This window comes from Pterocles gutturalis, unplaced genomic scaffold (genome assembly GCF_000699245.1).
Source record: "Pterocles gutturalis isolate BGI_N339 unplaced genomic scaffold, ASM69924v1 scaffold13510, whole genome shotgun sequence".
NCBI lineage: Eukaryota > Metazoa > Chordata > Aves > Pterocliformes > Pteroclidae > Pterocles > Pterocles gutturalis.
Window position 1 is genome coordinate 18,555 of NW_010146033.1, and position 14,885 is coordinate 33,439.

General features: G+C 42.0%; 1 protein-coding gene across 1 annotated transcript in view; it reads right to left on the bottom strand.

Moving 5' to 3' along the window:
- LRP5 (low density lipoprotein receptor-related protein 5) overlaps window positions 1–13,345 on the bottom strand; it is a gene marked incomplete at both ends in the record, with an annotated part of 31,539 nt that extends 18,194 nt beyond the window's left edge. The window contains 7 exons of the mRNA XM_010085586.1: window positions 910–1,121; window positions 3,435–3,637; window positions 5,740–6,063; window positions 8,487–8,671; window positions 9,005–9,231; window positions 11,271–11,560; window positions 13,129–13,345. Coding sequence (XP_010083888.1) covers window positions 910–1,121; window positions 3,435–3,637; window positions 5,740–6,063; window positions 8,487–8,671; window positions 9,005–9,231; window positions 11,271–11,560; window positions 13,129–13,345 — 1,658 coding nt within the window. The remainder of the gene's footprint in view (window positions 1–909; window positions 1,122–3,434; window positions 3,638–5,739; window positions 6,064–8,486; window positions 8,672–9,004; window positions 9,232–11,270; window positions 11,561–13,128) is intronic.
- Between the last annotated feature and the right edge of the window lie 1,540 nt (window positions 13,346–14,885).

Genomic DNA, 14,885 nt, shown 5'->3' on the forward strand with positions numbered 1-14,885 from the left:
TTTCCTGGGGAGCCGATGAAGACCTGCGGCAGAGAGGGAAGCAGGATTTTGAGAAAGACGGCTGCACAGACACTCGGTCAGACAAGGGAAGTCAAGAGGAAGGAGGCACCCCAGCATTTCCCCTGCAGCGTGGTGAAGATTCATGGTGCCGCACGGTTTGTCCCTTGGTGCAGCCCATGAGGAGATGCAGCCGTGGAGGACCGCACGTAGGAATTATGGAGAAGCCCACGCCGGAGCCAGGCAGTTGTCAGGGATTGTGGCCCCGTGTGGAAAAGGACTCACGCTGGAGCACTTTGAGAAGGACTCTCCCGTGAGAAGGGACCCCACGGTGGAGCCGGGACAGACTGTGAGGAGCCCTCCCCTGAGGAGGAAGGAGCAAGGACTGACTGCACCCCCCATTCCCTGCCCCCTGTGCTGGACAAAGCCTTTGGGCTCTGGGGAGAAGGGAGGGGTGGGGGAGAAGTGCCTTTCTATGATGTGGTTTCTCTCTCTCAGTATCTTGCTTCTTGTTGTAAATAGTTAATAAATTCAACTGTTTTCTTGTTCTTCACAAGTCGTGTCGGGTGACCCTAAGTGGTGAGTGAAACCCCCCCGTCCCTGCCTCAGCCCACCAGGGGTTTAACAAAACTGTCCCTGTGGTTTTATAAACCACGACACTCACTATAACCAACCCCACGCCTGTGTGAATGTCTAAGTTGGCACACCACAGGAGGCAGCAAAGGAGAGAACAGGAAGAGAAAGCTGGATCCCTTTAAAAGCCCAAATAGGGCAAGCAGACACCTGCATCCTGAACAATTAAATACGCAAAAATTCTCCTTTCCAAAATAAACCGCTACAACACAAGATTCACACACACAGCTGACGCACATCCCAAGAGTGCTCTGTGCAAAGTACAGAAAGGAACCTCACCCTCGCTCTGCATTCACCACGATGGCTCTGGGCTTGTCGTGGTCCCCTCGCAGCACCATCCCGATTGACTCGCCATTCAGCCTGTGGACGTTGACTGAATTTGTAGCCTCGCAGGTCCAGTACAAGGTATGGCTGTATATATCGATGCTGAGGTCATGTGGCTGCTTCTCAGGGTTCTGGCTTTGGTTTGGAGTACTCATGACAGTGAAAGGCTGCAAGACAATGTATGGGGAACAATTTCCCGTAATTATCATGATTATTTATTGAAGAACACTGATTGCACAGAAAGCATGGTTCACCTACCTCATGGTCCAGAAACACCTAAAACCACTCACAAGGAAACAACAAACACAAGAAATAAGTGCTAAAGCTTAACAAAAAACCCAAGATTTGGTTCAAACTGTGGATTAGAGGAAAAATATCTGGACAAAATCTGTATGCAAAACTCCCCAGAAAGCAGTTGTGGGGCTTGCTGTAAGTAGAATTAATTAGCAGGAAATGGAAGAAAACAATAGTGAATGGAACAATCTCGAATGCAATAATGCAAGAAACAAGGCAGCCTTCTGGCCAGACCTGCACTGTTACACACTCAGCTGAACAAACCTCTTATCTCTTGCCCAAGTCTCCTTTCTTTATTATTTGTAGTGTAGTAGATATTGATTTCCTTTAAGTCCTGGCTTCTCTTAAAAACGAAAATATTTTAATGATACTTGGTTCTGTTTGCTTACACGTCAAATGGCTACAGCCCTGCCTCACCCCCATACTAACAACATCGTCTTGCTTTCACCCTCATGGCTTCATGACAGACCTTACAAAGCTTGACATTATTGCCATGTTCCTGGAATCATTACCCTCAACCCCTCCCGATCTAACTAACATACTATTTACTACACTTCTGAACTCTATGTTGAATACTAACATAGACTTCAATACTTTATTTCTGTGAAGAACACTAGAGCATATAAAACCAGGCATAAAGGCAGATAGTGACACTGCTGGCAGGACTCCCAGCATCAAAGTAGCCTTTAAAGGTGACTGTTCCGGGCACAAGACAATGGTGAGGGGACAGTGGTGGCTTCCTTAAGTGTCCCAATGCAGTGCTCCTAATTCAAACACAAAAACAGTACCAGAAAAAGTTCACATGGGTCAAGAAAGCTGAAGACACCATTCCAGGATCAGCTTAAGTAAAATGAATGACCTAAGATAGCTTTACCTGGCAACATTACCTAACATAGCATTACTTGTGCAAGTTATATTTCCACAATTTGATTTTAAGCCTGCAAGTTCTGCATAGTGATATACAGGCTTTTTTTCTTCTTGTGCACAGCTTTATCCCCATTTTGTCTTGACAGTGTGCCTAGAAATAAAAATAAATTCTTTTCCTGAAATCAAAGGCAACATTACCCAGGTATGAAATTCATATGCATCATCTGCAAACAGTACAGTTTAGCAAAATTAAGTAAATATAGTTAGTAAAAATTGGAAAGTCAAAATTTGCAGGGGATCTGCATCTTCAAAGCTATGTGACCAAGGCAGAGGAAAACACAGAGCAAATGAATCTCCATTGCAATTTGCACCTAGCAAGTACCAAAGAGAAGCTAGACTACAACAATTAGCACCTAGCGTAATCCCAAAAAGCAAGAGCAGAACTTCTTTAAAATTCATCCACAATCCAGCCAGCTGCTCATCCCAACACACCTCCTCCCAATCTTAAAAGAAATTACCCAAAAATAACATTGTCATCTCATCCTTTAAACGAAACCGTAAAACCTCTGAGTCCCTAGATGCATGAAGAGACCAGTCCATTTCCACTAATGTCGTACCATATGGTTTAGATACAGCTGCCCAAGAACTAGGAAAATATAACCTGCCCACTCTCCGTTTCATTTTATATTCTTTTTCAAACCATAGTTTCTAAAGAATCTGTTATTTTGACCTAGGACTTAAGCTATGTTAACACATAACACTGCCTGGAAGAACAGTACACTTCTTTCCACCGTTGCGTGAATAACTAGTGCAGAAGAATAACCCAGTAAAACAATTAAGCATCTGGATAAGCTTATCCCTATCTGGCCGAGCAATCAACTCTACATTCCCTCAGGGTTTAACTACAGCTTGGATAGCTGAGAGTTTTCATTTCAGAGAGCTTTAAAACGATGACAATATTATTACACAATTGCCATGCACAATATTGATTTTATAATACAATTTATCTGTCCTGAGTATAAATAGTCACTCTGTCTTACTTAAGTGCCCGTCCTTAACTAAAGATTGCAATTAAAGGCTTGTGGTTTCAGATACATATGATGTACTATATTCTAGTACGCTTCTTTGTGTATAAATGGAAATCATGGTCCTAAAAGCCTTCAGTAATTTTCACATATAAATAGACTATACACGAAGAAGTGCTGTCAAGAGTAAAGTTTAAACCGATGACTCCTCGATGCAGGGGACAGAAGGGGAAAGTCAAGCATGAAGTACAAAGCACACAAAAAGACTGACACACATATACCATGTAAACTTGCCTGAGTGCCATCATCTTTGGCTCTTTTTATAATATTCTGACGTCCATCCACCCAGTAGATCAATTTATCTAAGGGATCATAATCAATAGCCTTGACATTCCTTAGACCGTGCATAGGCAGGATGATATCTGGGCTTTGCTGATCATCTGGTATCATCCGGCTGATTGCAGATTTCTGGCTAAACAACAGGAAGCTGGCAGGGGCTGAAACAAGCCGAAACAGAATGCGTAAGAAAATGCGACTCACATGGTCAAAAACACACACAAGAAGACAAAGAATATTTAGGACAAAATCCCAGAGGTACAGTGATATTCACAATGAAAACTAAGGTAAATCATAATTGGAGAGCTTTGCTACTAAGCTGAAAAGGTTTCTTTGTGTACTTCTGGAGGATGAACGTGCACACCCTCACCCAGAAAGTATTTCCTTTTCATATTATAAAATAACTATGTTCCCCATGTGGAATTTAAGTCACACCAGTGACAGTGGGCAGTACACAGTCATGAGATTTCCTATATTGTCATAGAATCCTCGAATCAGTTAGATTGGAAAAGACTTTTAAGATCACCGTGTCCAACCATAAAACTAACGCTGCCAAGTCCACCACTAAACCATGTCCCTAAATGCCACATCTACACAGCTTTTAAATCCCCCAGGGCTGGTGACTCCACCACTTCCCTGGGCAGCCTGTTCCAAGTGCTTGACAACCCTTTTCATTAATAACTTTTTCCTAATATCCAATCTAAACCTCCCCTGGTGCAACTTGAGGCCATTTCCTCTTGTCCCATCACTTGTCACTCTAGAGCAGAGCCCAGCACCCCCCTCACTGCACCCTCCTTTCAGGCAGTTGTAGAGAGTGATGAGGTCTCCTCTCAGCCTCCTCTTCTCCAGACTGAACCCCCCCAGCTCCCTCAGCCGCTCCTCGTCAGCCCTGTGCTCCAGACCCTTCCCCAGCTTCGTTGCCCTTCTCTGGACCTGCTCCAGCCCCTCAATGTCCTTCTTGTGGTGAGGGGACCAAAACTGACCCCAGGATTCAAGGTGCGGCCTCACCAGTGCCGAGTCCAGGGGCCCAATCCTGCCCTAGTCCTGCTGGCCACACTATTGCTGATGCAGGCCAGGATGCCATTGGCCTTCTTGGCCACCTGGGCACACTGCCAGCTCATATTTGGGTACTTGTCAACCAACACCACCAGGTCCTTTTCCACTGGGCAGCTTTCCAGCCGCTCCTTCACAGGAAGCATTGCAGGGGGTTGCTGTGACTGGAAAAGCTGGGAGGGAGCTCAGCCCCAGCTACTATCCTAGGATTTGATCTTAAGTTTAGGATTGAGACCCAAACTGGCCAACAGTCTATTCCATGTCATGCATGGCATGGCCAGTGTATAGATGAGGGTCTGCCCGGGTCAGCTCTCTCTGAGTGGTCTCTTGCTCCAGGTTGTCTCCCTCCGGGTTGCCCCTCTCTCAGGGTCATCTTGGTCTGTTGGACACTGCGGCTCTTCTCCGAGCTCCTGCCTCTGCAGACACAGGCACAGCAGAGAAGCCGAAAAGTCCTTGACTGTCCTGGCAGCAGCTGTAACCATCAGTATGCGACCAGCTTCTCCTCAGCACAAATTCTAAACATAGTCACTGACTAGCTACTATGAAGAAAGTTAACTCTGTCCCAGCTGAAACCAAGACAGTACAGTTAAAATGTCCTTATATGCTAGTGTGCCAGGAAGCCCGAAGCTTTTCTGGTTTATTTTTTTAAAGTCAGCAGTCCATTTTCTCTTAATCTGATATTTTTACTAGAAGCTTAAATTCTTATTGGACAACCAGTGAACTGGCAGGGTCATAATATCCCATGCAGGGGGAAAACAAGTTTACATGAATTTCAAGTGCATGTGCACGTAGTGCAGACTGCTTAGGAGGCTTTTATTGGATGTTATTTTCGCTGACTTTATTAAACACTTATGAAAAGAAGATATTTTTTGTTTAGAATTTCTCTTCCACCCACCCACACTTAGGTAAGGACTGGGAAAGCCTCAACCATACAGCTGAATCATCTGGAAAGCACTTCTAGTAAAAACAAAAGACCAGGCTTGACAGCGCTGTTATTTCTAAGATTTGAAACACACCTCTTCAGCCCTAATTCATGTCACAAAAATGAATATAAAACTCCATTCCATGTCCTCATATTTAAAGATCACCTTTAAAGCCAGAACCTTTGAAATAGACTTGTGATATCCCTTCCCTTTCTATACAGAAAGGGATCACAAGCACCTGAGAGCCACAAGCACTGAAGAACACAGTAGCAAACAAAAAGGCTTACAACTGCAGTTCCTGCTGTTGGGATCCAAAGTATAATGAGCAGCACAGCCACACCTAAATCCGTTTGGTATGGCAAGGCACAAGTGACCACAATGGCCATTATTCTGCACACAATCGTTCAAGCCATCCTGACGTGAAGAATGGAAGACCAATATATCCATCACAAAATCCAGATGGCCCTGAATAAGCGTCCTGTTCTTCCCACTGGTCTTGTCTGCTCTTTCTATGCTGTGAAGATTCCAGTCTGTCCAGTAGATGTAGTCACTGTATTGGGTTAATCCGAATGGATGAGGTAGATCATCTGCAATGATTTCTCGTTCTTGTCCTGCAAAAACAAGGATAATCAATTAAAGGACAATTCCCAAGTCACAAAATGAAGAGTGACTGGCATCCAGAAGAAGTTTTTTCTTCCTTTATTAAAATAAAACCTCATTTCCCAAGCCAGCATCATGGGATTAATTTTTAAGCAGTATCTGCTCAAGAGGTAACCTAAACACTTGTATTCAGAAACCTTATCCTGATACCCTCTTGCCTATAGAGCAATTTGAAACTGTGCTAGTGTATTGTCATTTATATAAATACTATTCTATATGTCTCATGCTTATCATCCTATAATAATCAAGCATAAAACTCTATGAATCTCTGCCACTTTACATCAAATGAAGATGTAGCCTTCATCAACATTGTCTCCTCCTGCCTCAAACAAATGTCCAATGCTTGACTCCACAGAACACCTCATTTTTCTTCCCCTGCTCTACTCTCCATCATGCCCTCTCCCATTTGGCCAGGGCTGGAGAAGGAATGAAAAACCCAAAAACTAAACCATGAAGCCATTTCCCTATAAACCACCAGAACTAAATATAGAAGCAACTTTCCCAACTACTTTTAGGCATCTAAAGTGTCCAAACTAGGGGCACAGATATCCTGTACACTCTCAGGTACTTAGAGCAATTCTGGTCCACAGTGATGAATTCAGGGGATAGGCTCTTTTGAAGGAAGCAGATAAGCTAATTGAATTTTGACAGTCAGCAGATGGAGGAAAATCTTCCAAAAGAGTGATTTTTTCCTGCTAGGTAATGTTTATAACAACAAGGACTAATTAAGCTGGGACAGCATTCATTCATCCACTTAAGAGTGCTTTATCCATTGCTGGTTGAGCCGACGTTTCTATCAGCAACACTCATTGAGATGTCTCCTGGCAAGAATAATGTAGGCCATGTCTAATACCATTCCCTTAACCAATGAGGCCACTTGCTACAAGTCTTCCCGAGTTTCTATAATCTTAAGACATCATACAGCATTGTTAGCTTCAGCATACATCCTTCTGCTTGCTCACTACAAATAAAAGTTAATGGTACCTTCAGCTTTAGAACCAGTTCAGTTTACCACAGATGATTTCAATATTGTGTTTTTTTCTCAATGCCACAATCGATCGAGTTCACGCTTGGTTCTGGCTATTTTGTTTCTCTAAGTATAATGCAGAAGCTCAGTGAGAGCTTTGATAGATCATGCACTCGGGATGGAAAAAACCCAATGCTAGATAAAGAAGGAATCTTACTGCAACTTCTAGACAGTCACATACATGCAGTAGTTGTCATCCCAAAGCAACAAATACAAGAAATGCAAAATCAGTGATACCTCGGAATCCAAAATTGCATCGCTCTGTTTTCCTGAGCTTAGCAGGTTCTCTATACTCTGAAGATAGGCACACACAATAACACCTTAAAAAAATCTCACTCTAATGGTAACTTTTCACAGATTAAAATAAAAAAAGAAAAAAAGAATTACAGGGAAATGTCATCAATCAGAATATTGCTGTAACAATCCTGTACAAGTTTGCTTAAATACCGTATGTTCTGCCACACAAACTTCAATTTTTACATCAGAATCCCAGAGGCATTAATTCCCATCTCACACACAAAGTCCTCTCTCTGCAAACGGAACAGGGATAGGATGTCAGGTCAGGAACTTGTGGATTCCATTTCTGATCCTATCATTTATTCACTGGGTGGCATGTGGAAACTTACATGAACTCTCTTTTCCCAAAAAGGAATTCATATCTGCCTCAGCTAAAACCTTGAAGACCATTTAATATTTATAAAACATCTGGATGTTACAAAAGCTCTACACAGAAAACAAAACTCACTTCTTTTATCCACTTAGTTATCGTGTCAATATCAATGTGAAAGTTTAGTAAATCTTAGCACACCTCTACTATGTAGAAATGAAATTCCACTGGAAGATCTGAAAATGTGTAAAGCTGTGTACAAACCATGTTATGATACACTGCAGAAGTAGTTGCACAACCCTTCAGACTGCAGGAAATTCAAGCAGTATTTTGTTTTCAGTTTTGAACTAATAAAACTTGTCTGAAGCTGGAAAAAGAGATAATACTTCAACAGAAAATTAGTGTCCGGACTGAAAAGTCAGGGGTGGTTTGCAGTGAACCTACAGGTTGTCCTCACCTTGCAAAACTCAGAGGTCAGCTCTGCTTTGGTAAAACCCAGGCAGTTTCATATGAATACAGAGAAATGACACCGTATCTCACCATCATTATAAATCACCACATGGTTATTAAGTTAGGAAGCTTTTTTAATCTCCTTAAACTTTTAACTATCCATTTCCTCTTGTAAGAAAAATAGACATAGATTTAATATCAATGTTATTATTCAAATTCCACTATTCAATTGCTTTACTACGGTCAGTGCAGATTTCTGTACTGGCTGGTGCAATGGAACACTAGGTTACCTAGCATATTTGATGACTCAATCATGCTTGTGTCCAAGTCAGTCCAATATAGCCTTTGGTCCGCATAATCAATAGTGAGGTCATTGGCACGACCCACTTTATCCACCAAAGTGATGCTGTTTGTTCCATCCATATATGCTCGAACAATCCTAGGTTTACCTCCCCATTCAGTCCAGTACATGTATCTGCATGAGAAGCAGAACAAAAAGAGTACATCAGCCATGTAAGATTATCTTTAGCTGCACGCTTTAATTTTTCTAAATTTTATTTTCAGTTCTTTTTAAAAGAAAGCAATAACCCGTGTGGTTATTATGTGCAGTATTACAGTACTCCTTTTTTAGAGAAAGACAGAAAAATATGATTAACAATTCTTAACTTTTCATTGCAACCCATAGGGTTGGGGAGTGTTTATTGTCTTTTCAAAGACCCTGAGGAAATGGAGCTATATAAACTGCCAATTAACTCATCACGTACAAGAATATGCACACAAAGCTTTGAAAACCAACACGGTCTCTTACCCTTTGGTAGGATCAAGAGCCAGAGACCTTGGGTTGTCCAAGTCCTTCCACACAAGGACCTGCCTATACTGTCCATCCAGGCGGGCCACTTCAATGCGATTGGTTCCAGTATCTGCCCAGTAGAGGTTCTTTCCCATCCAGTCTACAGCCATTCCCTCGGGATAATCCAGCCCAAACTCAATCACGTGTTCAACAGAGCTCCCATTCATAAAAGCTCGGCTTATGGTCTGGAAAACAATTGTGTTAAAATATTACAGCATTTACAGATAACCCCACTGAAACAAAAAGGAATAATTATTATTATGAAGTTTAGTGTTCAAAAAGAAATTAATTTTAAAAATCAGCAAGAGTTACATTCTTAAAAATAGATTTCTGTTGTCAAAAAAGATAAAGCAATTTGCAGGATGAAAAGACCTGAATTTTCAGAAAGCTAGTAGTTTCCGATGACCAGTCCAAGACACCTTGAAAGGATGTGATTTTCAGAAAGCACTATGTATCTGCAGACTCTTCCTTGCTCCTTCTCCCTCCCCTCTACTTCCAGACAAAAAGGTGTTGTGTTTGCGTTTGGGTTTTTTTAATTACTTAACTTACTGTAATGTTTTAAGTCTCAGAAACACATCCCAATTCCGAGAGATCTGCATTAGATTGTTTCTCATGATGGTCACCTGGAGCTAATCTGCTGATCCCACCTCCATGTGAGTTACACACACTCAGTCAAACCAGTCACAGGGCAAGGACTGGGTTCATAGAAACAAGCCAAGGAGCGCTGAAACAACCCTGAGGTAAATCACTGGGAACTTCAAGAACCAAGGGACAATGACCCACCCTTGTTGTCAACACTAAGCAACCATTGTACCTGCCTGCTAATATTTCAGCTATTGATTTCTTAATAATTTGATAAATGAATGCATCACAGTAAGAGACATTTTCTATTTTTAAAGGTAAATGTCAAAACCAGCAATCACGTAGTTTTTACAGGTATAACCCACATCTCAGAAAAAGTATAATGCCTACCAGAGGTAGGAGATCAGGGAAGCGGTGGTCACCAAAGGGAAGGGAGATGACTACGAGCTCTGAACTGACACTACCTGCTGCTAAGCTGCAGGAGGTGGGGGAGAGGGGGAATGCAAACCCAGACACGCCGAAACATACGCTGATACGTATGTTAAAATACCACATGCTGGGTAATTCAAGAGGCCAAAACCAAGTAAAACATTTTCCAGTTCTGCGTAGAGTGAGACTGGGATTTACGCACGGATGCAGTTTAAGTAATGTGTTTTCCTTTACAGACGGTTAAGATGGCCCTAACTCCAGCTCTCCACATGCTTGCGTGAGATTTCTTTGGGAACTGTGTCTGCGGCACGCTGATTTATTCCATTGGCACTGTTCCTCAAGGAAAGGTACCCACCCCACAGGCTGCAGGGTTACCGCTGAAGCAGAGCCCTCATCAGCGTTCACAGGGGCTGCGGAGATGGAGATCACACCTGCCCTGCAGCCACTCAAGGGAGCTTTTCCCAATTCTGCCTTAGGCACATTGGCAAGGAAACTTCCATCGCTCTTAGAAAACCTTTCAAGAGGCTAAACAGAGGAATTCAGTTCCAGTGAAGTGAATCTGTCATTTTCTACCATTACTTAATTCACTTCAAAAAGCAAAGGGACGCTGATGAATGGCACAACACTCACTTTTGCATGCACCTGGATGGCAACCAAACATGTCACAGGAAATGTCAAACTTCTGGGGAACACACTGAGATGGGGGCAGGCGGGGGCTTAACACAGTGGGAAGGGGACTGGACAAGTTCCCTGGCCTTTTCTTGCCAAGTTGGAGCCACAAACTAACAGCAACCAGTCCAAAGTTCACTTGCCAAATGTTAATACCGAGTAAGATTGTCTTCTGAGTCAAAACTGTAAGAGGATAGAAAGCTCAGGGGGTTGCCAAGCTCCATGTTTAAATTACTCTACTATGTGACATGAAAACAGCTTTTCTACAATAAATTCATACACGGATGCAACACATGCAGCATCCAAGACTTAAGCATTCGGAATGAGCAGCCACCACTGTGGATTTTTATTTGAAGCAGGAAGATGCCTGTCACCCAACTGTGCATTCAACAATGCAACTGTCTTCATCTCCAAGAGTCTCCTTGGATGCAATTCAATGACAACATTAGCAACTGCAGGACAGATCATGTAACGGAGACCTTTGTTAGATCAAAGTAACTGCTCTTGTGGCTTTATATTCAGGGAATTCACATGTCAGTAATACCTTCAAACTAACATCAGTCCAATAGATCCTGTTATCAGAGACATCAAAATCCAGAGCAGATGCTTCCTTGACTCCAGTAAGAGGAATAGCAACATCATTATTATTGGTTTCAAGGGAAATCCTATGAATTGCTGCTCTGCTTGTGAAAACCAAGAAGGCTTCAGGAATGATGCAAGTCTTCATGTCACTCAATAGCTCAAGGCCAATGGGACAGGCACACCTGGTCTCCTGGGGTGTAAAGAAACACAGATGGCTGCAGCCTCCGTTGTTCTCTGCACATGAATTAGTTCCTTAAAACAAAACAAAACAAAACAGATATTGGTGTATTGTGGAGGTATGGGGGAAAGGGGAAGGGGGGAGGCTGAGAGGAAATGCAGTGTGAATACAGTTTTTCAAAGTAAGTTAACACTATAGGTTGTCAACAGGGAATTCTGAAAAAAAAAAAATTCAGAACATTCTTTCCTTCTACCCAAGGATTAGGAAGCCAGTCCTATCCCTCCATAGTACAAGTAACAGCTACAAACACATCCTTCTAGTTTCCCCAAAGATTAAATTCCTTCACCGAAGGCAGGTAATTACATACATGTTCTGCTTGGTTATTTTTGGCCAAGTACCCCTTCTTTGTATCTCTCTGAAACCACCAGTCTTACAAATGTCCAACGACACAAAATGGTGAGAGAAGAGCTGGGTAAGTGCAGTTCTTCCCCAGCTGTTTCATTTAAAGCTGAGAAGATTCAATAGCAGAAGCAGTTCCAACAAGATCACCACAATCTCACACTTATTTTTTCATGTGAACAACCATGACTAGATGGGGAGGGGAAAGTAACGACTAAAAGATAAATGAGGGCCTTTCTCCATCTGCTGGAAGCAAGGATTTAGGTATTTAAAGACTGTTACCACAAAAAAAAGTCTCCGAGATCAGTCTCAACCAGGTTTCTTTCAATTTTCCCTTTTTTTCAGGTATACATATTTCAGACTGATGCTGTAACTTGCAGCTTGAGGACTTGATTATCCTTCAAGTAAAGCTCCTGAAAGGCTGGAAATCCCTGTACTGGCAGGGTGTAATTTGACAATCTACTTTAGTGATTCTGTTGCAACTGTTCTCGGTTATTTTAACAGCTGATCAACGAATCCACTCACCGCTATGCCCAGACCCCAGTGTTCCACGCAGCAGACAGATCTGAGGTGAACACGCACCTCTCATGAGTTACTACTGAAGCCAGGAGGTTCTGAGACACGCTCCTCTGCAGAACGCTGCCAGAGGACTTGCAATTACTACTGAAGCCAGGAGGTCCTGAGACACGCCCCTCTGCAGAACGCTGCCAGAGGACTTGCAACACTTCAGCAGATGCAGTGGAAGAGCATGGAGCTCCAGCTGCTGACCCCATGCTAAGGGCAAGATTTAATTGTTGAGATTTAAGTATGATTTAGGTGTTAAAGTTAATATTTAAGTGCTACGTGCTTTAAGGCAATGGCCACCAGCTCTGCCTATACCACCCAACACAGTAAAAAGCATTCTGCTAACTGGACATCACTGGGACTTTGTACTGGAAGAAAAGAGAAACAGAAAACGGAGCAATTCTGTGAGCACCAGAAGTAATGATTCCTATAGATTGGAGGCAGGAATAAAATTCTCCTCACAAAAATTCAGAGTGCAGTGGAGGCTGTGAAAGATTACATGCCAAGTGTCACTAAAAACTGTAAGCCCACACTTCTTTAGCAACACTGTATTCTCCCAACTTTACAAACAATAGGTGCAGTTTTCCTTTAAAATGATTCAAACATATAACACCACAGTTATTCTCATGACAAACGATCAACAGTTCCAACGATCCATCCTACGATTGCTCATGCTTACCAAAGGCTTTGGTGACACTTGTTGCTTTAAGGCCCATTAAATCTGGCAGCTGATCAATAATGATGTCTCTGCTAGCCTTTATCTTGTGAACCCGTTCAATGCTTCTTCTCTGCCAGTCAGTCCAGTAGATGTAATCTCCCAGTAGCGTGAAACCAAATATATGTGGAAGCTTATCTTCTAGGAGGGTCTTCCTCATGGTTCCATCAACATTTATGACCTGTGGGGATGCATGAGAAAAAAGGAAAAAGTCATCTTCTCTGTTGTGGGTACATGTAAAATGGCACTATCAATCATATTTTGACAATTCTGTTTTTATGCGAGAAGCTCCTGAAATTCACAGCATGCTTCTTTCAAAAGAACGTACCTCTAGGTTTGTTGAAATACATTGGAATGACAAGACCAAGAGCGGCTTATCTCAGCCCTCTCCATTGAAAAATCTAAGCAACATGAATTTAACTTGCATCAGTTCAAGCCAGCAAAGACCACTGCAAAGGGAGTGGGTTTTAGGCTGGGAGTGAGGTTCAGGAGATTTTTAATCCCTGTTTACATCTTGGTCTCACTGTTGAACTCTCTCCTCAGAAACAAGGGATTGCTGGAGTGACCTTCGGCACTCAACCACGGTAAACAGAGACCATCAGAATTATTTCAGGGCACAACAAGTAGAATCTGCACTTTGTGAAATTTTCTTTACCGTAAAAGAATTAAGTTTTCCTCACTCTTGTGATAAGCAAGATCTTTAAGATGTGGAATAAACATTGACCAATATAAATTTGTATTCCTAAAACTGCAGAGAAAGCAAAATAGTATTGGAGGTGGGAAAAGCCCCATAGATATACATACGCTATTGGTTAATTATTTCATAACCAATTACTACAATGATCTCATGCTACCCCACTTTGCTTGGCATAAGGAAGAAGATTCATATAGTCTGACCCTCATCAATCATCACTGGGCAAGACAGGAAATGAAAATGTGCACACACAATTCCTCATGCCACGTGCCTAAAGTCACCTCCATCTACTACACAAACTGCAATAATCTTTCCAATCATCCAGACATCTCTTACCAATGCAGAGAGTGTATATTTATAAGACCCAGGCAAAATATTTATCTGACAAATCCCCAGATTCCCCCCCATCCCACTTCTTGCAACTGGTAGCTGCAATGTAACTACAATATTTTTACGGTGCTATCTGAAAATTTATACTGTGAGCAGCATCAAGTTCAGTATTGTATTAAAACCAAAACAAAAGACCACAACTTAAGACAATTTATTTTCCAACGTGATTCAGACAAATCTCCATTTGTGGCTAGAAATGATTTACAGGTGGACAACTGCTGTGCTTTAATTTAAGCCACTATGGCTTGTGATTGAGGTTTTAAGTAGTCTCCTCTTTACTATTATTTGGAAATAATTTGTTTATTTAGACTCAAAATACTAAACCTGTACTTTGTAGTTGATTAAGTTGCCTTCACAGTGCAATGTTCCTATTTTCTTGTTATTGAAAGACAGCTATGGTCATTTCAACACTGCATTGCCCTGACTTTTAAATTGCTAAGTGTTTAAGCAATATTTATTAAAAATGTCTATAACTTAAATGCAATGTAATGTTAAACCATTAAATGCCTAACAATATCGTGGGCAGTCAAAATCAACCGCTAGTTTCACCACAATTGAATACAGATACCAGAAAACAGCACTGTAAGGCTCTATCCGTACATGGTAAGCAGCAGAAGCACTTACAGTTTCTTTAACA